The following is a 23629-nucleotide window of genomic DNA, read 5'->3' as shown; positions in this document are numbered from 1 at the left end:
CCATTTTTGAAAATGCCTTGTGATTTTTTGAGTGCCCAAATACAGATGTGGTAGAGAAATCTGATTTCCAGGTGAGAAGAGCTCAGCACTTTGGAAAATCAAATTGCTTTGATATTTCTCCAGGTGGGAACCTGAAAACTCAGAAACTCCAGGTGTTTTTGAGAGGCGAAGACCAAGCTCCCATCTCTGCTAGCTCTTTGGGGACAGTAATTAATCATATTCATTTTGTTTCTATCCCCACTTCCCACACAGGAAGATCTCAAGCCCCAGTCTCCTGCTTCTTGACTTAGTTCTGTTATGCAAAAGGAAGAAAAACCTTTCTTTGGAGAACTGTCAGGGAATTTAGGGTGGCGAAGTAAATCCCCAGAAAACTTGCTTGATGCAGCAGCCACCTGTGTCGTGTGGAGAGCTGCAGGAGACAGGCACCCTCTCAGCACCAGTACCTCCATCTGTGGTGTGCCCTTTCTTCTCAGTTGTGCTGGGCAGTGCAGCTGTGGTCAGGAGCCAGTCAGGAAAGGGGGGAATAAGTATGGCAGTCTGGTGTCTCATCATTGCTGGCAGAAGTTTGGGTCCTAATGAAGTTGAGCACGTAGGTGAGGCACCAGCTGGATGGTTCCTGTAGAAGGATAGCTGCTCTGCCAAATCTCTGATTTACCCTCTCTGGAATGGAAGCCATACCATTCAGGAGAGCTGAATTCCTCTGTGCCCTCAGTCCCAGGGTCAGCATTTTAGGAAATTGTAGCCTTCTGAGGACTGCTGTGCTGCCTAGCCCGTGCTCAGTGTTGCCACCTGTGTTGCAGTCTCTGCAGCTCTCCCCTCAGCATCACAGGTGCATCGTCAGGCTGTACATCGGTCAGGCTTCACATGGTCAGTGTCACTGCAGGCTTTCCTGCGCAAAGGCTGTGGCGAGATGTTATTTATTTAATATAAATAAAATGCACATATTGGATCTATGTACATGCAATAACTGTTTTGCTTATGCTTACTCATATGCAGTATAGACAAAACAGCAGGAACCGCACCCAAAAATGGTATAAACAAAATCCTATGAATTTATACAAATACGTGGCAATCATATGTAAACACTGCAAATATTACATCTTCCTGTGGTGCTGATGGGGAATAATTTGAGAATTTTAAGCAGTGCAACTTTTCAGATGCTGGAAAGACTTGGCCTCATTTCGAAACTGTAATAGAGGTTGGAATATATTTCATGTGACAACCATGTCCTCAAACCAGCTATTTGTTATTTCTTTTAAAAACACAAACAAACTATTTTCTCATTTTGTTTACAGGACAGTGGAACAGGAGATAACAGCTGCATTGAAGAAATATTGCGGGTAGGAATCCTTAAAAAAACATTTTTTTCCAGTGCTTTTTGTTTACTCTAAAAAGACAAGGGAATAACAAGAATATTGCAACTACTGCTGTTAAAAATATTACTCTTTTAGATTGTCATCTTTCTAAGGAAAAAGTAGGCAAAATTATTTCCTCATGAAAAATAATTGAAAAAATCTGTGAAAACAACCTTTCAGAGCCTCTGGATTTCACTGCTACTTTGTGCCAATACGGCTGACCTTCATGCATGCAGAAGCAGATAATGGGATAAATTATAAACTGAAATGTACAATGATGTTTCAGGTTTACAAACCATGCAAAGTGCATGTTTCCATTAATCATGACTGTCAAAAATCTTAATTTTGAAGGGAGGTCTAGGAAGGTCATTTTCCACCTGGATTTAATTAGAATCCATTATGTAATGTCATTATGTCCATTATGTCCATTATATAATGACAATGTGCAAAATCTGTAGTTATTTCCATAGTTCATTATTATTTCTTGTATTTTAGTAATTTCTAGTTTATTTTTATGGAGCAAATTAATACACATCCAGACAGATCTTGGCTTGAATCAACTTTGATATTATTTTCTGAGGCAAATTTATAAACAATGAAACATTTCCATATATTTTAACTCCTGGGGGGTTTTTGGTTCTTTTTTTAAACTGATAATTCAATAATTCACAATGCTTATAAATCTGATATAATACTGAGTGAAACACCAAACAAGGTAGATGCAATGGTAAATTCCATTACTGTGTGCGCTTCCGCCTCTTGGATATCCAGTACCCAAATATTTCAGATTGTTTATAAACTACAAGGCTATAAATATTCGGTTTAGAGATTAGTAGTGCATTAAGCCTGTTGTTTCTAGAGGCATTTCTCCATTCTCCCGGAATATGTTAAATACAGCTTTTAATACTTAAACTGGACAAAGAGTTTATCAAAGGGTGATGATGATGTATTGCTTATGACTTCACTGGCAGAGCTTTTACTTAGCTAACATTTACAAAGTAGGCTTTTGTAGAACTGAACCGCATATTCAACAAGCCTTAGCCTCAAGTCCCCGCTGTTTTGTTACAAATTAGTAGCAGATACCATGAATTCATGATGTGATGTGAGACTCATTCACCCCTTTTTTATGCAAGGCTTTTAAAATGAGCAGTCGAGAAAGCTGGTCTTCCTCCTTAGGTTGTGCAATTTGACTTGTGCAATTAGGCAAAAAATGTAGGAGAGACATGGTTTCTTCCACTCAGAGGAACATGGATGTGCAAGAGACCCCAGCTGAGAAGAAAAATGAACTATATGACTAGGGATGGTAAGGTGCATCTCCAAACCAGTTTTTTTTTCCCTTGGGAACGTTCCTCAACAAATATTTTTGTGAAGCCTCATGTTGAAGCATTCAGGACATCCTTGGATGTATAAGACCCTTTTGTTCCTGAGGATTCAGTCACAAATTCTTTCACTTTGCTTAAAAACTGAATAAAACAACCCACGGCTCAAAAGCCACACTTCTCATCAGTGTCTTGCTATCTGCTGAGGCTTAGCATGGCTAACATAGAGAGCATGCTGTTTTCATCCCCTATCTCTTGTCCTCATATGAATATTCAGTCATCATGGGTAACCTCTCCAATCCGCCCATCCTCCAGGTCTGCAATCCAGATATCACTTTCTGTTCTAAATTTCCTTGTGTCTCTGTGTTTAAGAGTACATGTAAATCTTGCAGATTGTTATTCTATAGCACTTCTAGCTGAAGCTCTTTATTCACAGAGGTATAAGCCTCAGGTCCAAATTCTCATTACACACCTTGATTGCTGCAACATCCTTTCCTTGGTTTTGACAAATGCAATGTTACCCACCTCCATTCATGCTGCTGCACAGATCATTTTCCTAGCTTGACATTTTGCCCAAAGACATTTGTCTTTACATCTCACCACTGTCATCTCCTCTATCACATCAAGTACAGCTGTTTGTCTCTGATTTTAAGGCCTCAAGTCTAACAGTCCATGCTAACATATTAGCTCCCACTTTAGCTTACCTGGTGATGCCAGCCTCTGTCACAATGTTCCTAAGTTTTAACTCAATTTCTCCCATGCTTCCCACCAGATCTGGGAAGAGCCTTGAACACTTTCCCAATTAGCTCCATACCTACCTTCAGATCCTCTCTTAAGAGCCTCCTTTTTCACAAGGACTGTGGAAAAACAGTAGTGAGGTCAGGACTATACAACTCTTTCTCCTGCTTGAATGTTGTTGTTGCTCTTGTCCCTTGTAGTGCCTGGTCAGGTCAGATATATCCATCTGCTCTCTTTTGTCTTGAAAAGTGAATTTTCTGTGTCAGGGAACTGCTATGTAGTGCAAAAGCAGTGCTTCGGTACTCTTGCAATACAAATCCAGATCAGCAGTGGTGGTTGTTACTCATAATTAGTGAAAACAACAACAGTACTAATGTGCCATTGCTACTCACTTTGTAAATTAGTGGCATCCAGACTTTTCCAGCCCTCTCCATGCCCTCTTTTTGTCCTGAACAGATCCATTCAGTTTTAATACAGATTTTCTGGTTTTCTGAAACAGACTCTTTATAAGGAACATAATTTCCATGGTTTTTTTGGAGGTGCTATTCATATAGTAAAACCAAAGTTTAGCTTCTTTTTGGACAGAAAATATGCAGTTCCCGTATGGGTGTCCAAAGGCAGACAATGAAAAGCCACAGGAGCTGCAATCCTTGTGTTCCCCTCAGAAAAGATGGCTGGTGCAGTGAAATGTGTTTATTGTAGGAAGGGCCACTTTCACCTATGGAGCAGCAGCAAAAGGAAGATGCTTAAAATGTATCTGTTTAAGGAACATTGTACCCTATTTTATCTGTCTCTTGCACAACACAAAGGAGAAAACATCCTCTCTTTCTAGATAGTGTTCCCTGCAAAGTCAGGCTGTGGCTTTTGCAAGGCATAGGTCTTTTCATAGCATGTCCGTGTGTCTGCAGTCAAGACAAAGGGCAGTAGAAAGTGTGCCCCAAGTCTGCTTCCCTGTGTTTCCTTCCCCCAGCAGGTGAAAGGAGGAGAGTGCTGGTTTGTGCACTGATCTTGTCACCCTCTGGTTTCAGGGCATGGCCAGAGCTAACATCTGGACCTGGGCTGCAAAATCAGTTTAGGTATAGCTTTAAAATCACCAAATCTTAGTCTGCACTAACTGTGACAAGAATTTATAGTCTTTGTGCTGTCTGGTGCAACGCAGGGTGCCACAGCTTAAGTCTAGCCTTTTTTGATGTTGTTTTACCAAATGTATCAGAGCTCTGTAGACTTTGTAAATCGTGCATGAAAACTGCAGCTTCCAGAGAAGGCCCCCAAGAACTGAGGCGCGGAACAGCTTCCAGTCCTGAAGGAGGTTGATTAACAAGACAGTAACCCTGTCGAGATTGGAGCTGTTGTAAGGACTCCTGCTGAGTTTATAATCACTCCAGGAATCCTGAACCTCATCTAACCCCATGCACTAATTTATAGCAACTTCTTCAAAGTGTAGTGACTTCTCTGTCCAGCTGCAGGCATGCACGTCAAGGATAGAGAAACTTCTAAGAGAACCTTCAATGTAAATGACTCCAGTATGACCAAGTTACAGATGTAATGTCAAATCAAGAGAGAAAAGCCTCATTACTTGTCAGTAGCTGTAAAAGGCAATTCCTTGTAAGCTTTTGCATTGTTGGTGGAAGACATGGTAGAAAACTTTGAAGTGGAAAATAAGAGTTAAGACCACACAAATACCCTTTATTCCACCGTGCCCAGAGCAGTTGCTACCTGAGTTCCTGAGACACTGTCAGAGCCAACCTATTCACTTCTTCACTAAAACACAGGCTTGCTAAGCGAGACTAGTAATTTTGGCCGATTTCTATTTGATTTTATTAGTGTGTGGAACTGTGTATTTTGTTGAGTGGTGGGGTTTGGAGTAAATATTTATTTTGCTGTAGTACCTGCAAAAGTGGAGGCAGCAAGAGTCCTGCCTCTCCACTAAGTTAACTGTTGCAACCAATATCGGATGCATTCTGAGTATATTTGCTGTGGATTTAAGGAGAAAGGGAGTGTGTCGAGTGCAGGCAGTTCTTGGTTTTTAAGATAAGTGGTTGGAGATTGATCTGGCTATTCTTACAGTCTTAGCTGCGATGTCCTAGAGTTGCGGTAGCTTTGTTGAAAGGAAATGCACAGGCAAGCTGAGCTTTTAATTATTGAAGATGTTCTTTGTGAATTCCCTGGGTTTTTTGTGTTGACATGAGAGGTGTTGTTGAACTGGGGAGAAACAGATGCAGTTTGAGTGTTTGGCCTGCAAACAGTGTTTGGCTGCAGGATGCGGAGACAGTAGGAAGCTGGTGGAGCAACAGGAATGCAGAGAAAAGGCTGAAGGAAAACCAAGCACAGCCAGTTAACACGGAAGAAGCCACCTCCTTTGGGATGGCGTGGAGCAGTGGGGAGGCAGGATGGGGTGTGGGGTGGAGGACAGATAAGTTTCTTTCAAGGGCAATAGAAAAAGCAGTTGCAGAGGCAGTGAAAGGACTGAAACTCTAGCTGTGAGCATCCCTCGTCATGAAGGACAATTCTGCTTGGTGCCAGAAGGCTCCTGCTCAGGGGTGAGCACCCACAGGTGCCCTTGCAAATAGGTTGTGACTCCCCATGGCCACAGGACATCCACTTACGAAAACATGACATTTTAAGTGTGATGGCTTTGATGAGTAAATTACTTGAATCTCTCTACCCTGTGAAACTAATCAGAGTATGTAAAGCACAGTACTTCTTATGTGAGCAACATAAAAAACTGAATGAAGACAGAATCTAATTCTGTATTTTTCCCCTTCCCCACTTGGGATCCCTTGGCTCATTAGCAGGCTTGCTAATTCTTTAGCAGAAAGCATTAAGGATCAACCCATCAAATATTCAGAGCTTTTTTTCAAACCTGAACAGCCATATGTGCCGTGAGATCAGCTGCACTCCATCAGCTGATTGAATTAAAACAAGAGCAGAGGTAAATTAGAAACTGTCTGCACAAGACAAATCCTGTGAAAACATGAAATCCTACCAAACACACTGTCACTGTGAATAAGCATCACAGTCAGTGAAGCACGTGTCAATGCTTAGAGGGGAGAAAAATCAGTTTCTTAGAGGTAGGTTGTTAGTTCAACAACTGTGAACTGCTGCCTTGTAAATGTTAATGACTGTAAGATCCCACTGGCTGCAGTTAAGCTCCTGGTGGAGTCGGACATGTGAAGAATTACAGAACACAAATATGGTAATCAGCAATATATTTCTAAACACTCCTCTTGCTTTCCAAAGCAGAGGGAAAAGCCTACAGGTGGAATGAGACCCACTTTGCTGCACGGTGCTAGTGCAATAGCTACCTCTGCACTAGCAGAGCATTTTATTGCAGTCTCGCTGCTGGAAAGAAATTGCTGGGCAACTTCGGGAGGGAGGTGAGAAGGCCGCCCTCAGCACGGCACCTTCATGGGGAAATTCGGGTTGGCTTTTGTGACTGAGCCCAGTGGGAAACTCCTGGAAAAGTTTCAGGAGGAACACAGCAACTTCAGGCAAAAGAGACGCAGTGGGGGAGAGAGAAGGTATGGAGACTTAGAAGCAGCACCAGTTTGCTGACACTACCTTTCTTGCTCAGTCTCATTGAATACAGAAGTACTCCAAAGTGTCAGAGTCATATTAAAAATGTATCAGATGCATAAAATATCATTTGTTTTCATTGCAATCTTTCAGGAGAACTTACACAGCACGGCTTTGCTTTTAGTATCCTAAATTTCAGAGCAATTAAAGCATTATTTTGGCTGATGTATACTGTTCATTGCATTTCTTCAGTATTATTCTTTTTGTCTTTCTTACTCAAATAAATGAAAAAGCATACCCAAGAGTGTTTGGAAAATGTGTCATTTCACCCAAGGCACTAAATCCCAGAAACATTGATACATAGTTCAAGCCATCTAATCCAACCTCCAATACTCACCTATTAACATTGCCCCTCTTACCCACACCGTGACATCCAGCTCATTTGTACAGTATCTTTTCTACAGCAGTCGCTGCCTGCAGTGATTTACCTAGGTCAGCTTTCCTCCAGCCAGCCTGGGTACAGCTAGTGGTGTGGATGGCAGCACCACGGAGCTTCAGCAAGCTCTGCCTGGACCTTTTCCAGCTTCTCAGTGAGAATTAGTAGTCCATACGATACTTTGTGACGCTACAGCAAAATTAGCAGCAGTACCAGAGCTAGGTAAAGATATTTTGGCTTTGTCCATGTAATCTGCAATGACTACAGAAGAGGCACACCTGTGTACATCATCATCCCCTTGACTCCTCACACCTTGGCAGCTTTCAGGATACACCGTCTGTATGTAGTGCTTTGGACTTTCTCTGTGTGTCCACTGCAGCCAGGGTCTCTTTATTACTTCCTTCTGCACCCAAAGGCTGCGGGGGGGTTTCCTCACTTTTCACAGTTTTTGTCCCTTTTGGGGCTTTCTCAGATCATCAGAGTCTCTCTCCAGGTGATCTGTTACTTCTTGTCAGCTCATCTGAACAGAAACTGCTCCTGGTTTGGGCACCACGCATGGCACATCCTTTTACTGCCCACATTGTGGTTTTCCACTGTCAATAACCTTTCACAGCCAATGTGTTAAACCCAGATATGTAAACATTGCTTCCCTGGCCTGTAAGATATAGAGTCAGAGGTACAGAGCACCATGTAAAATGTCACTAAAATACTATACTAACAGTGATAATGTCAACCAACCATTAATTAGTTGTACATCAACCCCCCCCCTGAATTGTCACACTTGGATTTTTGCTGCTGTCACTGTTGTTGTTGAAAACAGTGTCTCAAAGGAGTTTGAGGTTTGAAATATGCTGTATATTTAAACCTTGAACTTAATAAATCTCAGTGTCAGTGAAAAACTATCACCTTAAAAAGGCAAAAACTATAAATATTTTAGTGGAAATAGGAGATCAAGCTAAAAACTCTTATGGTGGGAATAAGACTTACAACAAATGCCACCCAAAGGTAATCTGCCTTTCAGTCTTCCAGGTCTCGATGCAGGACATAGAGGCACTTTCTGTGGCATTAGCCAGCCATGTGCTAGGGCACTGACATTTTAAAATACAGCAAAATCTGATCTGTTTTGAATCGAATAGGGTGGTACAGAGGAAAGAGACCTGTATTGTTTTTAGAACATGAGTGGCCGATGTGTGAAGGCTTTGTGTTAGAAAAAGGCAGGCCAGTATAAAAGAGATGGTGGAACACTATTGTGCTGATGTGGTGGAATTAATTTTCAAAATTGCTGTTTTGTAGTGAGTGTATACACCCTGTTATTTGACAAAGCAAGAGAGAGTCCAGAATGAATTACCCAGCTTCTCTGCTATATAGAAATAATACAGTAAAATACTAACTAATTTTTCCCTCTGTTTAGAGTGTTTCACAGAGCTGGAAAAGAGGCACAATCACCATCTTGTTCCAATACAGAGAGATGATTCCTTGTTATTAATGGCAAAGGGCCAGATAGATCCTCATTTTGTATATCCCTGCCACAGCTCCTCTGAGGCCAACAGAGTTATGCATATTAATACCAGAAAGGATCTGTGCTATCAGTCCTAATGAAAGAAGAATAAAATTTGGGTAATAGCAGGTATCCACACTGCTGGGAGCCTGCGGTCTGATGTCTTCAGCTGCCACCTTTAGAGAACAACCTACTTTCTACCCCCTCGGTAAGATTTACTCAAAACGAAGTGAGACCACCAAGGAGCTGTGACTTGAGATGACAGCATTCTCCAGTAAACTCTACGGTGACAATGGTTTCTTTCTTGATTAAATGGGCATTAGGGAAGCAGATTCATCAGACACTGCAACTAGATGCTGTTATATGATGTATTTTTTGCCCAAGTTAACGTTCCCGTTTTCTTCACCATGTTTCCAGGGATGGCTGTACAGTAGGAGAGGGAGAGACAGAGGGCTTCCCGTCATGTGTGTGTCTTCCCGTAGACTGCAGCTGTGACTGCAGAGCCAGGCAATCATTGCTCCACAGTCCCCAATGCCGAAGGACACAGCCCTGGTTTGCCCTGCGAGCCTGCAGAGTGACAGACCTACTGCCATCCCCATCTCAAGATGTGTCTCTGAAAACCTGCATTAGATCGAGTTGTGGGTTTCAGTGGCTGACTTCACACATGTACTTCGATTGTGCACCTTTTCCTGTCTCCTACACTAATATTTTCAGTAGACGTGCTCTTACATCTAGGAAAATCCTCTGCAGTGCCTGATTATCCACAACCGGAGATGATCAGCGGGAACTCTCCCACCACTGTCACATTTTGGTCTGACCCAGGAAGCGTGAGCTCTATGTTTATGTCTGAGAGAGACAGCTTTCCTCATCTGGAAGCTGAGACAAATATTCTTTTGTTAATCTTATTTAATCATATTTAGGAGCAACACATGAGTTAGCAGTTAGCTTCACTTGGCAGAAAGACTTCAAGGAAATTGTGGGAGAAAAGAGGAGTCTGCTAAAAGGAAATTAAATCGCTTTCAAAAATATTCCATTGCCAGATCTATACTAATAAGTAATATGGACTAATAACTGTTCTCTTACCCTGAGGCCAATCAGCATAGCATGGCTTGTGCCCAAAGAGCTAAACTCTCTTACAGACACAAAGCAGAGTGGCCTCACCCACGCTGCCTGTTGGGAGAGGGCCCTGGACATGCAGCGATTTTCTGTGCAAGAGTTGGCCCCTGTCAAAACCGTGCTGCTGTCAGTGATTTAATGATATGCACAGTTGTGGGCCAGCACTCAGGTATGTGGTCCTGTTGGTGTGTTAGGAGAGGTGTGGTCTAACTTTTCTATACGATGCACTGGGCTTCCTACTGCCTTGTGCAAAAACTCAAAGACCTTGGAGAACATAGTACTAGCCACACTGCAAAAGTTGTGATTGAAAATCTAGCATTTTTTATTCTATATATTTTGGCATGGTTTTGCCAGTGTAGTTCGTTGCCCTTTGGATATATTGGGTTGGGTTTTTTTCTTTGAAAATGTGAAAGGTAAAAACTGTTTCTGAAGGAAAGACAAGAACATACAGTCTGCAGGATGCAAAGTGCTGTTAATAGAATATTTCAAGAGAGACTGACTGAATACTGATCAGGTTTTCACCAAGCAAAATGCCATTGGATCTGTCCTTTGTGATTAGTGCTAAATGCCATTTACTGTGTGTGGTGCATTGTGTCATTCTTAGAGTTATTTTGGATTTAGTAGCTTAGGAAGTAAAATGCTGTCAGGTGTGTTTCAAAAGTGAGGTACTTAGGAAAGACCCAATTATTATTATGTACAGGTTATTGATGTTGCCTTAAATGATGGGATTCTGACTCAGTCGTCCAAACAGTACCCCTGTACAGGTTATCATGAAGATGGTGATAAACTGACCCATTTCTGACAGTTTCTGAAAACTTAATTTTTGCCAACAGAATTAATTTAATTAAAAATATATATTCTTTCCAATAATATTGACTACAGCCAGACATAAAATGGCTTACGTACAAACTTCAGCTAAAAAACGTGCAATTTTATATAGAAATTGCAAGCCTGTCACTTTACCCTGGCGAGAAAAAAAAGTTATTCAAAGTAACGACAATAGCTTGGTGGGAGAGAAAGTGGGCCTCATGCAGTAAAAAAGTTTCTCTCCAGCTGTGTGGGCTTTCCACAAGCTTTTTTTCGTTAATATTATCAAGTTATTTGTTATTTACTCATGAATGCTGAATAAATACCAAGAAAATTCAAGACATTATTAATTTTCCTAGCATTGCATGTACGCATATGTAATGGTTCATTATAGCCCTGAGTTTTCAACATATTCCAGTGTAAATGAGAAGAGCCCAATTAAAAAAAATGTAGACCCTGATCCAACCTTTGTTGACTTCAGATCCTGATGTTGAATTGAGCACCAAAAGAGAAAATTATGCCTATTAAATTGAGTAAACATTTTCTTCATTTATCTGGGTGGCTTTTTTCTGTCAGTGAAAACTGTTTTTTTGCTAAAAATGCCAACCCTTAGAAACTTAATGAGTATTAATGAAAAGCTGGAATAATTTAGCATGGGCAAAAAGAGGGTAATTTTCCTTAGACATTTCGTTAGTATGAACTGAATCCTAAAATGCCTATTCTCCTTGTGGTTTGTCAGAATAATTCTCATTATAGTCAATAGGAACCAGGTATATATGCATCAATAGCAGAACAGACTGCTAAATATAGTTGCTGCCACGGCAGCTGGTTCCCTCTCTTGTTCATCTGATGGGGAAGCTGGAAGCTGCAGCAGCCTCACAGTATAAGAAAGACGATACTTGAAGAAATTTTTTTCCTGGGAACAGGGGCATGAGCTTGATTTCATGCTTCCAGGCACTTCAGACTTTTCACAAGCAGATGGACAGTCTTCAGCCTGCTGTGTTTGGGCCCACCACACAGAGCCAATGGGTGTCCAAGCTTCCCTTAGCCTAAGCAGGCTACCCAAATTTGCCGTATGCATCATGCTCTCCAGGCTATGTGACCACTGCAGGTTCTGCAGTTGTTCCAAAAAAATAAGATGGTTGGGTCTTTTCCCCATTAGCTGGAGAAGCAGCATACATCTCTAGTCAAAACAATAAAAGATCTGCACACTTTGCCTCATCTAAATTTCCCTGTTTTTTTGCTGTCACTCCTCAGCTCCCTTGCATCTGAAGATGACATTTCCACCTTGTCTTCCAGGCTCAGCCTGGCTTTCCCTCCCCTCCCAGGCAGCAGCATCTTTCATCCTCCCTGGTGTCTCCCTGCTCAGAGAGCTGCCCCGGGGCTTTCTTCTCCTAAACAAGCTGCCTTTATCTCTGGGCCCTTGGAGTCTCACAGGAGTCACCTAGGCTCTGTGATTTTTTTTTTTTTTTAAGACCCAAGATTAGTTTCTGATATCTTTTCTCTCTTGTCTGGGATTTTCTGCTATCCAAATTTAGACCCCTGTGGAGAGTCGGGAGAAAAAGATGTCCCTTCACTTTTTGTTTTCCTTGGGTAATATCTGTTCAGGTGGTGATAATCTTTAGCTATCGACCTATTCATGGACAGACATTAACTTCTTTTCCTTGTCTTAGCACACAGAGTAGAAAGCAGTGCACAGTAAAAAATAGCCATAAGGAATTCATAAATTATACATAGGCAGATTCCCCAAATCATCAAACATTCCCTTCTGTAAAGGATGTTCCCTATCAGTTATTGTTTCTGTGGTGTATGTACCTTTCCATATCTTGTCATCTAAGCTTTCATGGATCTTTTCTTCTTTTTTTTTGTAATTTCAGTGAGTTCTGATTTAAAACAAACCAACAGGAATCTGCTTTTTTACCCCTCTCTCTGTCCCTCTTTGCCAGCAGAAACCACACAGGTTGGACAAGTAGGTGGAGGGAGTTCTCAGCTGAGACAGACACAGGTCTGGAGTCTTTGGTTTTGGTGTCCCATCTCTTCAACCCATGATGCCAGGGATGCCTGTACTTTGGGTACTGTCACGTAGCCTCTGGCAACGTTTCTGACTGCATCAGCTTTGCGGATGTGCAAGGCTGCGAATCCAGCTTGAGAATGTCCCTTCTCACACGCTTCACTTGGCAGAAGATAATTCAAAAGTCATGTGGCACTGAAAAAGCCATGCCAGCTAAATAGTGTATGCAAGTACTAGCAAGCTCAACACATACAAAATGGGCTGTTCCGTGATGCCTCTTGTTCTGTCTGTTCAAGTGTCTGTATTTTGGTCAAGAGCCATAGGATTGGTAATCATTGCAGAGTACATCCTAGGAACCATGCAGGATTTGGGGCCAGTAAGAAGTACCTAATTATGGTGGAACCATAATTATATGGTCTGTTGCAGCGTGTTTCCACAAAAGATACCACAATGATAGAATCGAGTCTTACAAGTGAAAACTTAGGTGTCTTTAAAATACAAAGCAAGGATTTTAAAGCATTGATGGCTTGGCAGATGCATTTTTATGAAACTCATATCCGAAAATAAAAGCACTTTCAGAATCCTACAACTTAAAGTGTGTTAAAGTATATAAAAATGGAGCGTTCTGTGAGACAAAGATAAGGGGAATTAAATGCTGCAGCCAGCAAGAGGTAAAAGGGAAAATTAGCTGGTCATATACCCATCTGCCCTAGCCATTCCTCTCCAGCTCACGTCCGCTCATCTCTGCACTGCTCTGTTGCTGTTTCTGAATCCAGATGGCTGCAGGGTCAGTCCAGCCAAGCACTGCGCTATTTTTCTGGTGTGCAACAAGTCAGGCTCCTGGTGTGAATCACCTTCATGCTGCTGCCTGCTCTCATCTGCTGACTCCTGTGAGAGCCTAGAAGGAGCAGTCACCTAGCCCCGAGTTCAGTGTCAGAGGCAGCTGGTTTGAGCACCCTTTGCAAAACAGATGCAGCATTGACAGCTAAACTCTGCATTAGTTCCAAGCAGGAGGGATCCATGAACCTCCTGGCAGATCTAAAATGTGAAACATTTTATAAGGATCTGCAAAGTGAAATACTTTAAGAGAACACTGTTGGTCCATCTGACTCCATCTGAACTGGTGGTAGCCAACAGGTGCTTCTGATCTCACATGTCTGGCCATGTCCTATCTGTACAGCAGGGCAACAGACCCGCACAAATCAGTCCATGCAACTTTTCTGCACCATATGAAACCCAGAATCCCCTGAATGCATGATTTGAAGGGAGTCCCAGTATAGCTCAGCTGGTTCTTAGATCTGGATGGTTGGGAGGACAAGGAACATGGAAAGTGATGGACAGCACTGCAGGTGAATTTAAATTAAGCCAGAAAGAAATCGTTATGTTCCAGAACTATGCAATGTTTAAGTCATTTATCTCAAAATAGAATTAAGCTGTGAGAAAGCCTATAAAATGCACAACTGCATTGCTCTGCAAAATTACAGAGTTTCTTCTGTTTGGAATAATGACTGTAAATTCCTTGGTATCAGGGAGACTATTTAAGGTCACATGTACCAAAGCACATTTAAAGAAAGTTCAGACCTTTTGTGTCTGAGACTTACATTCTGATTATCTGTCTGGAGGCAAAGCTCCTCATTTTGATATGTAATGAATAAAATGCACAAGTGGAAGGAATCAAGATAATGAATTTGCAAGATAATTTTACTAATTATCTTGTTGCTGATCATAGAACCAAGGCGCTGCAAGTCAATCCTACCACAGTTATTAATATGCAATGCCTAAAGCTGTTCTTGTGACATTTATTACTCATCTCACTGGTTCTACACAAGTTGATAGTTTTCTGTTAAATTTGTAAAGGTGAAGTCACTAACGTGTTCCTTGTTCTAAGCATAACATGTTAAATTATGCAGGTTTACCAAAGTCTAAATTAAATGAGAGCATTTAAAATAAGATGTTTTCTACTGTGTGAATGTTGCATGATGAGTTGAGATGGAATTTATCTCACCTTACTGTAGTTATTTGAAGATAGGTATCTAACCTAAGTTATGAATTTAATCTCCCTAGGTAGTCACAGGAGAGAGGATGGGACAAATTGTCCTCTGAAGATGCCTCTTTCCTCCCTGACTACAGAGGGATCCCAGTCAATTTGCAGAAATGGATAATGATTTTTTTTATGACTGAAGCTAAGAGGGATTAAAGTTTGTTGTTGGGAAATGGTAAATAGGAAACTTTTCAACAAGAAAATAGCCAGAAACAAGTAATAGTACTGTGAGGTTATGATTGGCCCACCAGCCATTTGGTTGGCAATGCTTAGAAGGAGATAGTTGAAGAACACAAGCATAGAGTCCATACCAATCATCTGCCTTTGGGGACAGCTCAAGTACATAAAGAACTGTCTATCAAAGTGAGCCATTGATATCCAAACTGCAGCAACGAGATAGACGAGATCAGAAACCATAATGGGACACTCAGTGTGGCTTTAGGAAAAGAAACAAATGTGGACTGAGACAAGTGAGGATGAAAAATTATGAGGTTAAAAAGACATGCAAGAAAGACAAAAGAAAACACAATATTGGAGAAGTGACCAGTGGGAGGAAGCAGGTGGATCCTGGGTCCTATCTATCTCTTCTTCGTCTCAGAGGAGCAGAAGGAGCTCAGTCTCCTTGATCCCCAGAGCAGAACAGAGTTATCTCTCTGTGTCATCAACCACAAATCTCCTAAATTGTGCATGCGGCCTTTGCCACTGTGCCCTCCCCTATGGCAAAGTTTAGATGTTGCCTATTATTTCTCCCATGTAGAAAAGTCTGGATTTGGGTTCATTATGATGCAAAAGGGAAACAAAAGAGAAAATCTGGAGGCATTGGTTCCATAGGGTGGCCCTAAAGGGGGTGCTCTGGGAAAGTGGCATGACAGATCTTGACCCTGTAACCTCATTTCTGTGTCATCCTGGCTGGGCTCTGTAGACACCTTGTCTCTGCCTTGCTCAGTATTTGTTTAAGCAGACTTAGATCTCCAGCCTGTAGTCCTTGGCACTGCCCATGTGATGGAGAGCATTGTAATGGGTATATAATTTTTGCTTAGAAAAGAATAAAAATCCTCACAAAAAATCTATTCAGACTACTTCTGCACCAAGCTAAGATACCATAAAGTTTTTGATAACTAAATCCATTTGGTGCTTTATCTCTCCCCTCAAATCATTTCCCTTAATATTAGACAAAACTACAGCACAATAAAAAACAATAATGGTCAGGCACTTGGCTTAATAAAAGAGTCTTTTGAACTGCTATTATATCAGAAAAGAGGTCAGCCATTTCAGCATAGATCTTAAAGTTAGCTGGAAATATTTGTAATATTAACAGAAGAATCAAAGCTGCTTCTCTGCCAACCATGCTGCAAATAAGGATGCTGCAAGTAAGGACTTTAGAAGCCCCAGAGGACTCTGCTTTAATAAGCAAGTCATCTAAAAGCACTGTTGCAGACAAGCAGAGGGTACAAAATAACCCAGACCAGAAACGATCTGACTGCAGAGAGACATTGGAAGGCAACAGGTTCTCTCTAGACAAGTGGATAAAAAAGGAGACAGTTTTGAAAAATAAGCATTTTATCATGCTGCCTTTTTAGTTTCCATTTCATGGTTTGGTTAGGCTTTTCTGTAGAAGTTCATCAGCAACATTAAAAGCAGAAATCAAGTGCTATTTGCAGGTTTTGGTTTTGTTGTTGTATGAAATTGAGAGCATAATATGCTATAAATAAAAGCTTGTAAGTAAATTCCCAGCACATTAAAACCTGCCTAAAAGGAGATTAAGATGGTCTGAAGTCACTGACTCAGATCATAAACAGTGCCGCCGTTAGCTGAAATGATTAATCACTGTGGTACGAAAGAAAAGAGGAAATTTGTTAAAAAATAATCAGGGGGCAGGATGCTAACTCCAGGGGCACGCTGATTGGCTCTTTAATAATGTATAACGAAGCGTGTGCCAGATCAAAAGCAAATCACATGCAGCTGGCAGAAAATGAAATGACATTAGGCAAAGTATTTGTCTAGCTATGAGGCTATTTAGGAAACTGCTGTCTATTAATGTAATGTCTATTAAAGCTTTTCAAATTAATTTTTGCTCATAGAAACCCCATAAATAAAACATGGTATATGCATTTTATATATATGCACACTCACATATGGGGATATCTGTACGTATGCATTATATATTATAAATACCACATTTAGTCACAACTTTGCAAAATTGCCAGGCTTTATTAGCAACTATTCAGGCTAATTAAATCATCTTCACATTCTTATTTTAATTGTTACCGTGTGTGAGTGTGTGCTGAATAATTGTTACTTGGTTGTGTTTTGATACTATTTTTGCTGTGACAGAATTTGACAAAAATCTATGACAGCGGGAAGAGAAGAGAGGTGCACTGATGTCACATCCCTGTTCCTCACAGGTCACACTGTCGGCTTTTAAAATCTAGAAGGGACACACCTGCCTGCTGAGCTCCTTCAGCTTCAAATGGGTCGGCTCAGCAGCAGCCGTGGGCAGCCAGGGAGCTATGCTTACACAGGGAGGTGCTTTTCCATCAGCATTTGGCTTTTAAGACACCGATATGCCCATCAGTGGCTGAGACTAGGCTTGTGCAGAAGTCTGGAGGCATGTGCTTCTGCATCTGAGTGCAGCGTGGACCTGTTTTTAATCCACTGAAAGCCTGAAGCATAACACCTGGCCTGAAACCCTGGGGCTGTCCCTTTCCAGCCCCATGGAAGAACCCCTAGGCTGGAAGCGTGACCCTTTGTTGTGCCTCCTGGGCTGCTGGCATGGGCTTTTCTGCCTCGCCAGAGGTCCAGCTTCAACAGGAGGGAGTGGGCAGCATTCAGGAGCCACCTGAGGCTGATGAGAGCCTGCAAATTCCCGGCTCCTGAGGTTGACCCGAGCAGCAGAATGCCGACCAGCATCTCTGCCATCCACGCTCTCCACCATTAAATATTTGAAAGGCAGCATTAATCTGTGCATTACACAATGAGTGATACCCCTTTGCCATCACACCGCCCCATTCTTGTCACCACGCAGCAGAAACAATCAGCTGATGCGAGTGGCACGCATGGGGAAAAACAGAGCTCATGCAGACTGGCAGCCCCGCGCCTTTCTGCAATTACCAACAACAGTTCGTTTCTGTCACCGCTTACTAAAAACATGGCATAGCTTCTGAAATAAGTGAGCACTTAAGGGAAACCCAGACCTTTTATATCTGCCACTTATTTCCTGATTATCTTCCTGGAGGTCAGGCCCTTCATTTTGACACTTAATGAATAAAATGCCCACGTTGCAGGAAATGGGATAATGAATTGTGAAAAGACATAATCAGCAATGACTAAATAATTAAGGGAATTGAAATGTAGAGTCATGTGGGAATGTATTAATAATAACATGATTTTTCCATATGCTAAAAAATTCTGTCTGTTTTTAGAAAATCAGTCATCACACATGCTCTGTGGCAAAAAAAAAATTAATGTAGACTAATAGGAACTGTAATTAGATGTTCTGCTTTTAAACAGCTGAATAAAAGATGAAATCATATAGAAAGTATATTTAGATACAAGCCAGAAAGTAAACTGATTATTATTCATAGTGCTGTTAATAGGAGCTGTAATTTATGCATCTAGTGGGAATCATGTTAGGCAATTAGGAAAGGGAGTCACACTTGACTTCCCTTTATGCATTTACATATTTATATATTTTTCTATCTCTTGCCAATGTCTCCATCTTTCCAGTTACCTTTAATCCACATAACTGCCTAGAATAATACCTTTTACAGTGAAATTCTCTGTTGGAGTTCAAAAGTTGGCCTTCACTTAGATTAAAGAAAACCACACAAGATTCTCTTTGATCATATTTGTCTCCTGACACTGGACTTTTGCAGGTCCCTGGCACTACATGAAGAATGGGACTTTTTAATTTCTCTCAGCACTTCACCTTCAAAGGCTTGCAGCAGAAATTTTCATGGCAGTTGGACAGGATTGTGCCCACTTCTGCTCCCCTCTGTCTGTGTTACCCTCTCCCTGCTTACCCAGGACCCAGGTTCAATTGCTTAGTCTCTGTACTCTGCTCCTAACAAAACCTGGGATCCTATAATTCGCCACACTCCCAGCACTGAAATCCCAATGATCTGGATTTTGGTTCCAGGTGGCGTTGCTGTGTTTGTGGAATATATGATCCTTTCTTTATATGTATTTGATACTTTCAACAGTTCAATGCAAGAATGCTTTATGCTTATTTTGTGTAACAACACGGTTATTGTTTTCATCCAAAAGTGTCCTAGTGTCTAATCACATGTTAATGCAGACTCTCAGCCATCCCATAAAATGTGGGTCAGCCAGAGAGGGTCGCATCACCAGATACGTTTGAACAGATGGGTGGGCTGAGGTACAGAGAGCTGTTGTGATTTGCTCAAGGTAAAAAAACAAGTCAGTGGCAGAGCAAAGATTAAAATTCAAGGCATGAGATCAGCAAAGGATTAAGTGCTGTGTTCCTCTGCTTCATTTCTAGACATATATAACGTGTACCTCAGATAATCTTCAGGTATCACAGTTTGAAAATATGCAGCACATAACTCTCAAAAAGGAGAGGCAGGGAGACTCTCCAGGGACAGGGAAGGGACCTCCAGGGACCTCAGGGAGTAGACCAGTGGGTGGGAGGGGGATTTCTCCCACAGGAGCTGTGCTGGTACTGGGTTGCAGGGCTGTTTCACAGCTAACCTGCCACCATGAGTACTCAGGAACAATGCAAGGTGATAACCTGAGCCAAGTGCGCATTCCCAGCAGATAAGCAAAATCTATTTTTTCCTGTCTGTGTAATGCTGACCTGGGCAAAACTGCCCCATAAGCCAGACCCCCAGCCATGTCTGAGGTGACTTCCCGAGGAGGCTTGTAACACATTACCAGTGTTAAACTTTGGGTTAATCTGGCCCGATTTTACTTGACGTGTTCTTCTGCTAAGGCCGTTCTTCTCACTGCTTTGCTGGGTGCAATGCTACAGAGGGAAAATGCCGAAGCCTCCCCAGGGCATGGGGCACTCTTTCCCACTCGCTCTGTCCTCCCGCAAGCCCTCCTAGAGAAGAGGACCTTGTGTCTTGGCACAGCCCTCTGGCTGCAGGGCTCGTGTTTTGGCTGTGGACCATCTTTCATAATTGGGCTGGCGAGCGCTGCCTCTGCTCCTGCTTGGGGCTGGGGCTGCCGGTGCCAGCTGCTCCCCCCACCACCTGGGCTGCAGATGGCCCCACCAGCACCCAGCAGCTCGCCCACCAACGGTCCTCTCCTTGCCCCTGTCCTGCTGAAATGTCTTTACAGTACTACTTTTAGCAGACATTACTCAGTAATGACCCGCTCTTTGGCACACCCTGCCATCCTCCTTGCCGTTCTCATTCTGGAGCTGGGAAGCAGGAGATACTCCATGAGCAATATTGTGTTAAGCTACAAGCCACAGAAAAAAGTGGTTAAAAGCAGTAAATGCATTCCCATGCATTCCAATAATGCTATTTTTTATCAGACAGAGGGTGATTTTAATTCACCCCCACGGTGCGTGTCCCTCCCCAGCCATACCGAGCATTGCATGGGTCTGGCTCATTGCATTTGTTCTCCATCAAAGTGCGATATCTTGGGATGGATTCTGCAGGCTTAAAATAGAAACATTCCTGCTTGCTGCTGCTGATGTATCATTGGGTAATCATTAAATAAATTCAGTGTTTTACTGCATTAACAAAAACACATGATTGTTTAACAGAGTATATTACAGAAGATGGAGGCTTTAATGGTCTCTATGGATTTTTAGTTTGTAAGAGTACATTATGAAGCTGTCTTGGTAGGGTGCTGTTTTCATATGTGAAAGAAGTTACTGGCGTTATACATCATTTTTATATCTTGTTGCTAGGCAACATATCATAGTGCAGTTATTGCAAAGGTGTCTGCTTCCTCGTTAAAAATCTTCATGTTGCTCCTTAATTCTGCAAAATTAGCTTTGTTATTGATCTTATCCTGCTTCCTTGGATATCTATTGATTGAGGTTTCATCCGTTCGGTTTTGGAGAAATATAACAGGTTTTTTATTAACTGAATTTGGGGTTGAAACCTAAAGCATGTGCATTAGCGCTAATCTTTAGTTTCCCCCTTCATCGCAATTTGTTTTCATGCAGGGAGCCGTGCGTTTCCGTTCACTTGGGATTCAAAATCAGAGAAGTAATTTGAGTGGTGGTGTATTTAAGATATGGCCTATGACAGCTAGGCTTAAAAAACCAGCAACAACAAAAAGCAGGGGCTACCTAGGGTGCTCTGGGAAAGATCTAAAAATTCCCTTGAAAACTCATTTCTTCCTCTCTTCAGAATAATCCACAGTTCCTGCTTCAGCATAGTGCTGTTGTGAACTCCTGCTATATTAGCATTTCCAAATCTGGGGACAGTTTTGCCTCAACTTGGGTCAGGCTGTGCAAGATTTGGGGCTTTACAGGACCAGGCTGACTTCATCACCTCACTTCGTTCTCGCCTGGAGAAGGCAAATCTATTTCAGAAAAACACAGTTGGTAATAACAGGCAGTATCATTCACAAGTATCTTCCATGCAACAAAATAATATTTTTTTTTCTGAGTGCTAGCATTTATTCCCTTCATTACCACTCTTCCCAAGCTTCCTTGAGTTGGAGAGCTGTCTGCCGGGGCCATATGTGCTCCCCAGAGGCAGGGGTGGCTCTGGCACGTGTCCCTCCAGATGCCTCTGCAGGCTCACGTGGAGCCAGGGCACGTGGAAGGGCTGCCAGCACCAGGCAACGGGGGTACCAGGGGCTTCCGCAGGCCTCCGCATGCAGCAAATGGTTCTTTATTATCCTCATCCCTCATACCTTTGTTACTGGCATATTGTAATTACTTTCATTAACCAGACTTAATGCAGTGGCGGTTGGTATAGCTACTGTTCATTTTGGGGCAAATGGTGCTATTATAATATGAGGTTTTAATTAAGCTGTTTTGGATAAAAGCTGGCATGCTAAAAGCCTTTTAAAATGCTGTTCCTTGGTACACACCCACACAACAACAACCAGTAAATCAATGGGATTTTGTCTAACCTCTCCTTTGGAAGATATCATTTGGCATGTGGTATCAGGGCAGTTATTTCTAAAGGTATGTGCTCCAGAGGAATAGAGGAGTGAAACAAACATGAAAGAAGTTCATTCTCTTATTTTTTAAGCTGTAGAAGAGTTAAAAATAGATATAAGAATTTGTTATGCTCTAAAGCCTATTTTTTTAAGGAAAAGTGTTCAAATATTTAATTTATAATGGGACTAATTAGTTCTGTGAAATTTTAATAGATGAAGTTGTAAATGAAAGAAAAGAAATTGCAAAGACCAAAATGTTTAACTTCACAATCAATCAATGTACTTTCCTAAAAAATGTCTGCAAATAATTTTGACATTTCAAAACTGATAGTTACCTGTTCACTCTTGGACAGCTGCCTACATGCAGCTTCCATTGCTTCTAACCACACAATTTACCTTTTAACATTTGGGCCCCTGGATCATACAACAGCTTTAGTTCTGTTCCTCCAACATAATTAGTGAAAACTTTAGCGCTGTTTTCACACTTACAATTCCTCTGCTCCACACCACTGGCTGACCCTGATAATAGCAAGTGATGGATATCCAACCTGACCAGGTTGATCTAATTCCTTTCCCCCACATCTCTGATCTCTCTGAGGAGATTCACTGTAGTCCAAGAAGTGTTGCCAGTGTCCAGAGGAACCTTCCTTCCATTTCAGAGGAGAAAGGAGTTTGGGGAATCAGCCTCTCTTTTAATATCTGTTTATCCATAAAATCATATTTTGTTTGAGCAGCTTTGCCAGTTGATCTCTTGTTAGCTCCTTTGTTCTATATAGAAACCCCTCCAAAGGTGATTGCACCCCCTCATGGCCAATGAACTCAGGTATCAGTAAGAATCAGCTTAATTGGATAGTTGCTTTATTCATGGGAAATTTCTGCCGTGGGTATCTGAGTTGTCTCAGTTAATCACCTGTTGTTTCTCCATGCAAAAGACAGAGAATTCTCTCTTAATCCACATTCAGATTAAAGAATTAACCGAGACAGTGCCACGGGACAAGAAGAGCACACCTGTGAGCACCGAAAAAGCTGTTACTTCTCATCCGACAACTCCAGAACAAAATGGAAGATACCCCAGAACAAAACAGAAGGTGAGCCTCCAATTCACATGCCACATCATGTCCCATACCTACATTGTACATTATGTCACTGATTTATAAAAAATTACGTGCTAGTTTCCAAGCAGACTATAGGTCTATTGGCTCTCATTCCTTTGGAAAGGCTACCCTTGCTGGTCAGCAGGCCAGATGTGCAGCAGGATTCCACATCTGCCTCCTCTCCCAGCTACCACAGTGTCTCACCTCATGTTCATCTGCAGGATGAGGTCAGCTCAGGAAGTGTAGTGACAGCCTTCCTATGAAACTCACCAGCAGGCATGAAACCTCAAACCGCCCAGTCTCCACTCCAGGTCTGTTCAGGTGCTGACAGACAACCTTAGCCCTGTGCCATTACAGCCACTAAACACTTTACCTGATCCTGGGGAAAAAGGGGTTTCTTACATATTGTCAAGGAGACACATGTCTTTCAAGTTGATGCATATTTCTGGCTGCCACCAACTGGCATGGCGTGTAAAATGTCCTACCCCATCAACTCATCTTTTCAGGACTCTACAGGAATTTGTGGATGAAAAAATCTCTGTGACCAGGAAGAGCCACGTTACAAACTTCTATTTGCTATGCGCTTCATTTGAAAAAAAAACCTGA

At 41.9% G+C, this 23629-nt stretch overlaps 1 protein-coding gene across 2 annotated transcripts in view; it reads left to right on the top strand.

Moving 5' to 3' along the window:
- AFF3 (ALF transcription elongation factor 3) overlaps positions 1 to 23629 on the top strand; it is a 336079-nt gene that overhangs the window by 155093 nt on the left and 157357 nt on the right. The window contains exons 4-5 of one of the 2 annotated variants that reach the window (XM_074815073.1): positions 1296 to 1340; positions 22892 to 23017. In XM_074815073.1, the coding sequence (XP_074671174.1) occupies positions 1296 to 1340; positions 22892 to 23017 (171 nt within the window). The remainder of the gene's footprint in view (positions 1 to 1295; positions 1341 to 22891; positions 23018 to 23629) is intronic. The other variant, XM_074815074.1, reaches the window with a different exon arrangement.

The sequence above is a fragment of the Strix aluco genome, chromosome 2 (assembly GCF_031877795.1).
Source record: "Strix aluco isolate bStrAlu1 chromosome 2, bStrAlu1.hap1, whole genome shotgun sequence".
In the NCBI taxonomy this organism is placed as follows: Eukaryota; Metazoa; Chordata; class Aves; order Strigiformes; family Strigidae; genus Strix; species Strix aluco.
Note: the sequence above shows the minus strand (reverse complement) of the source record. Positions and strands in the feature narration are given on the sequence as shown.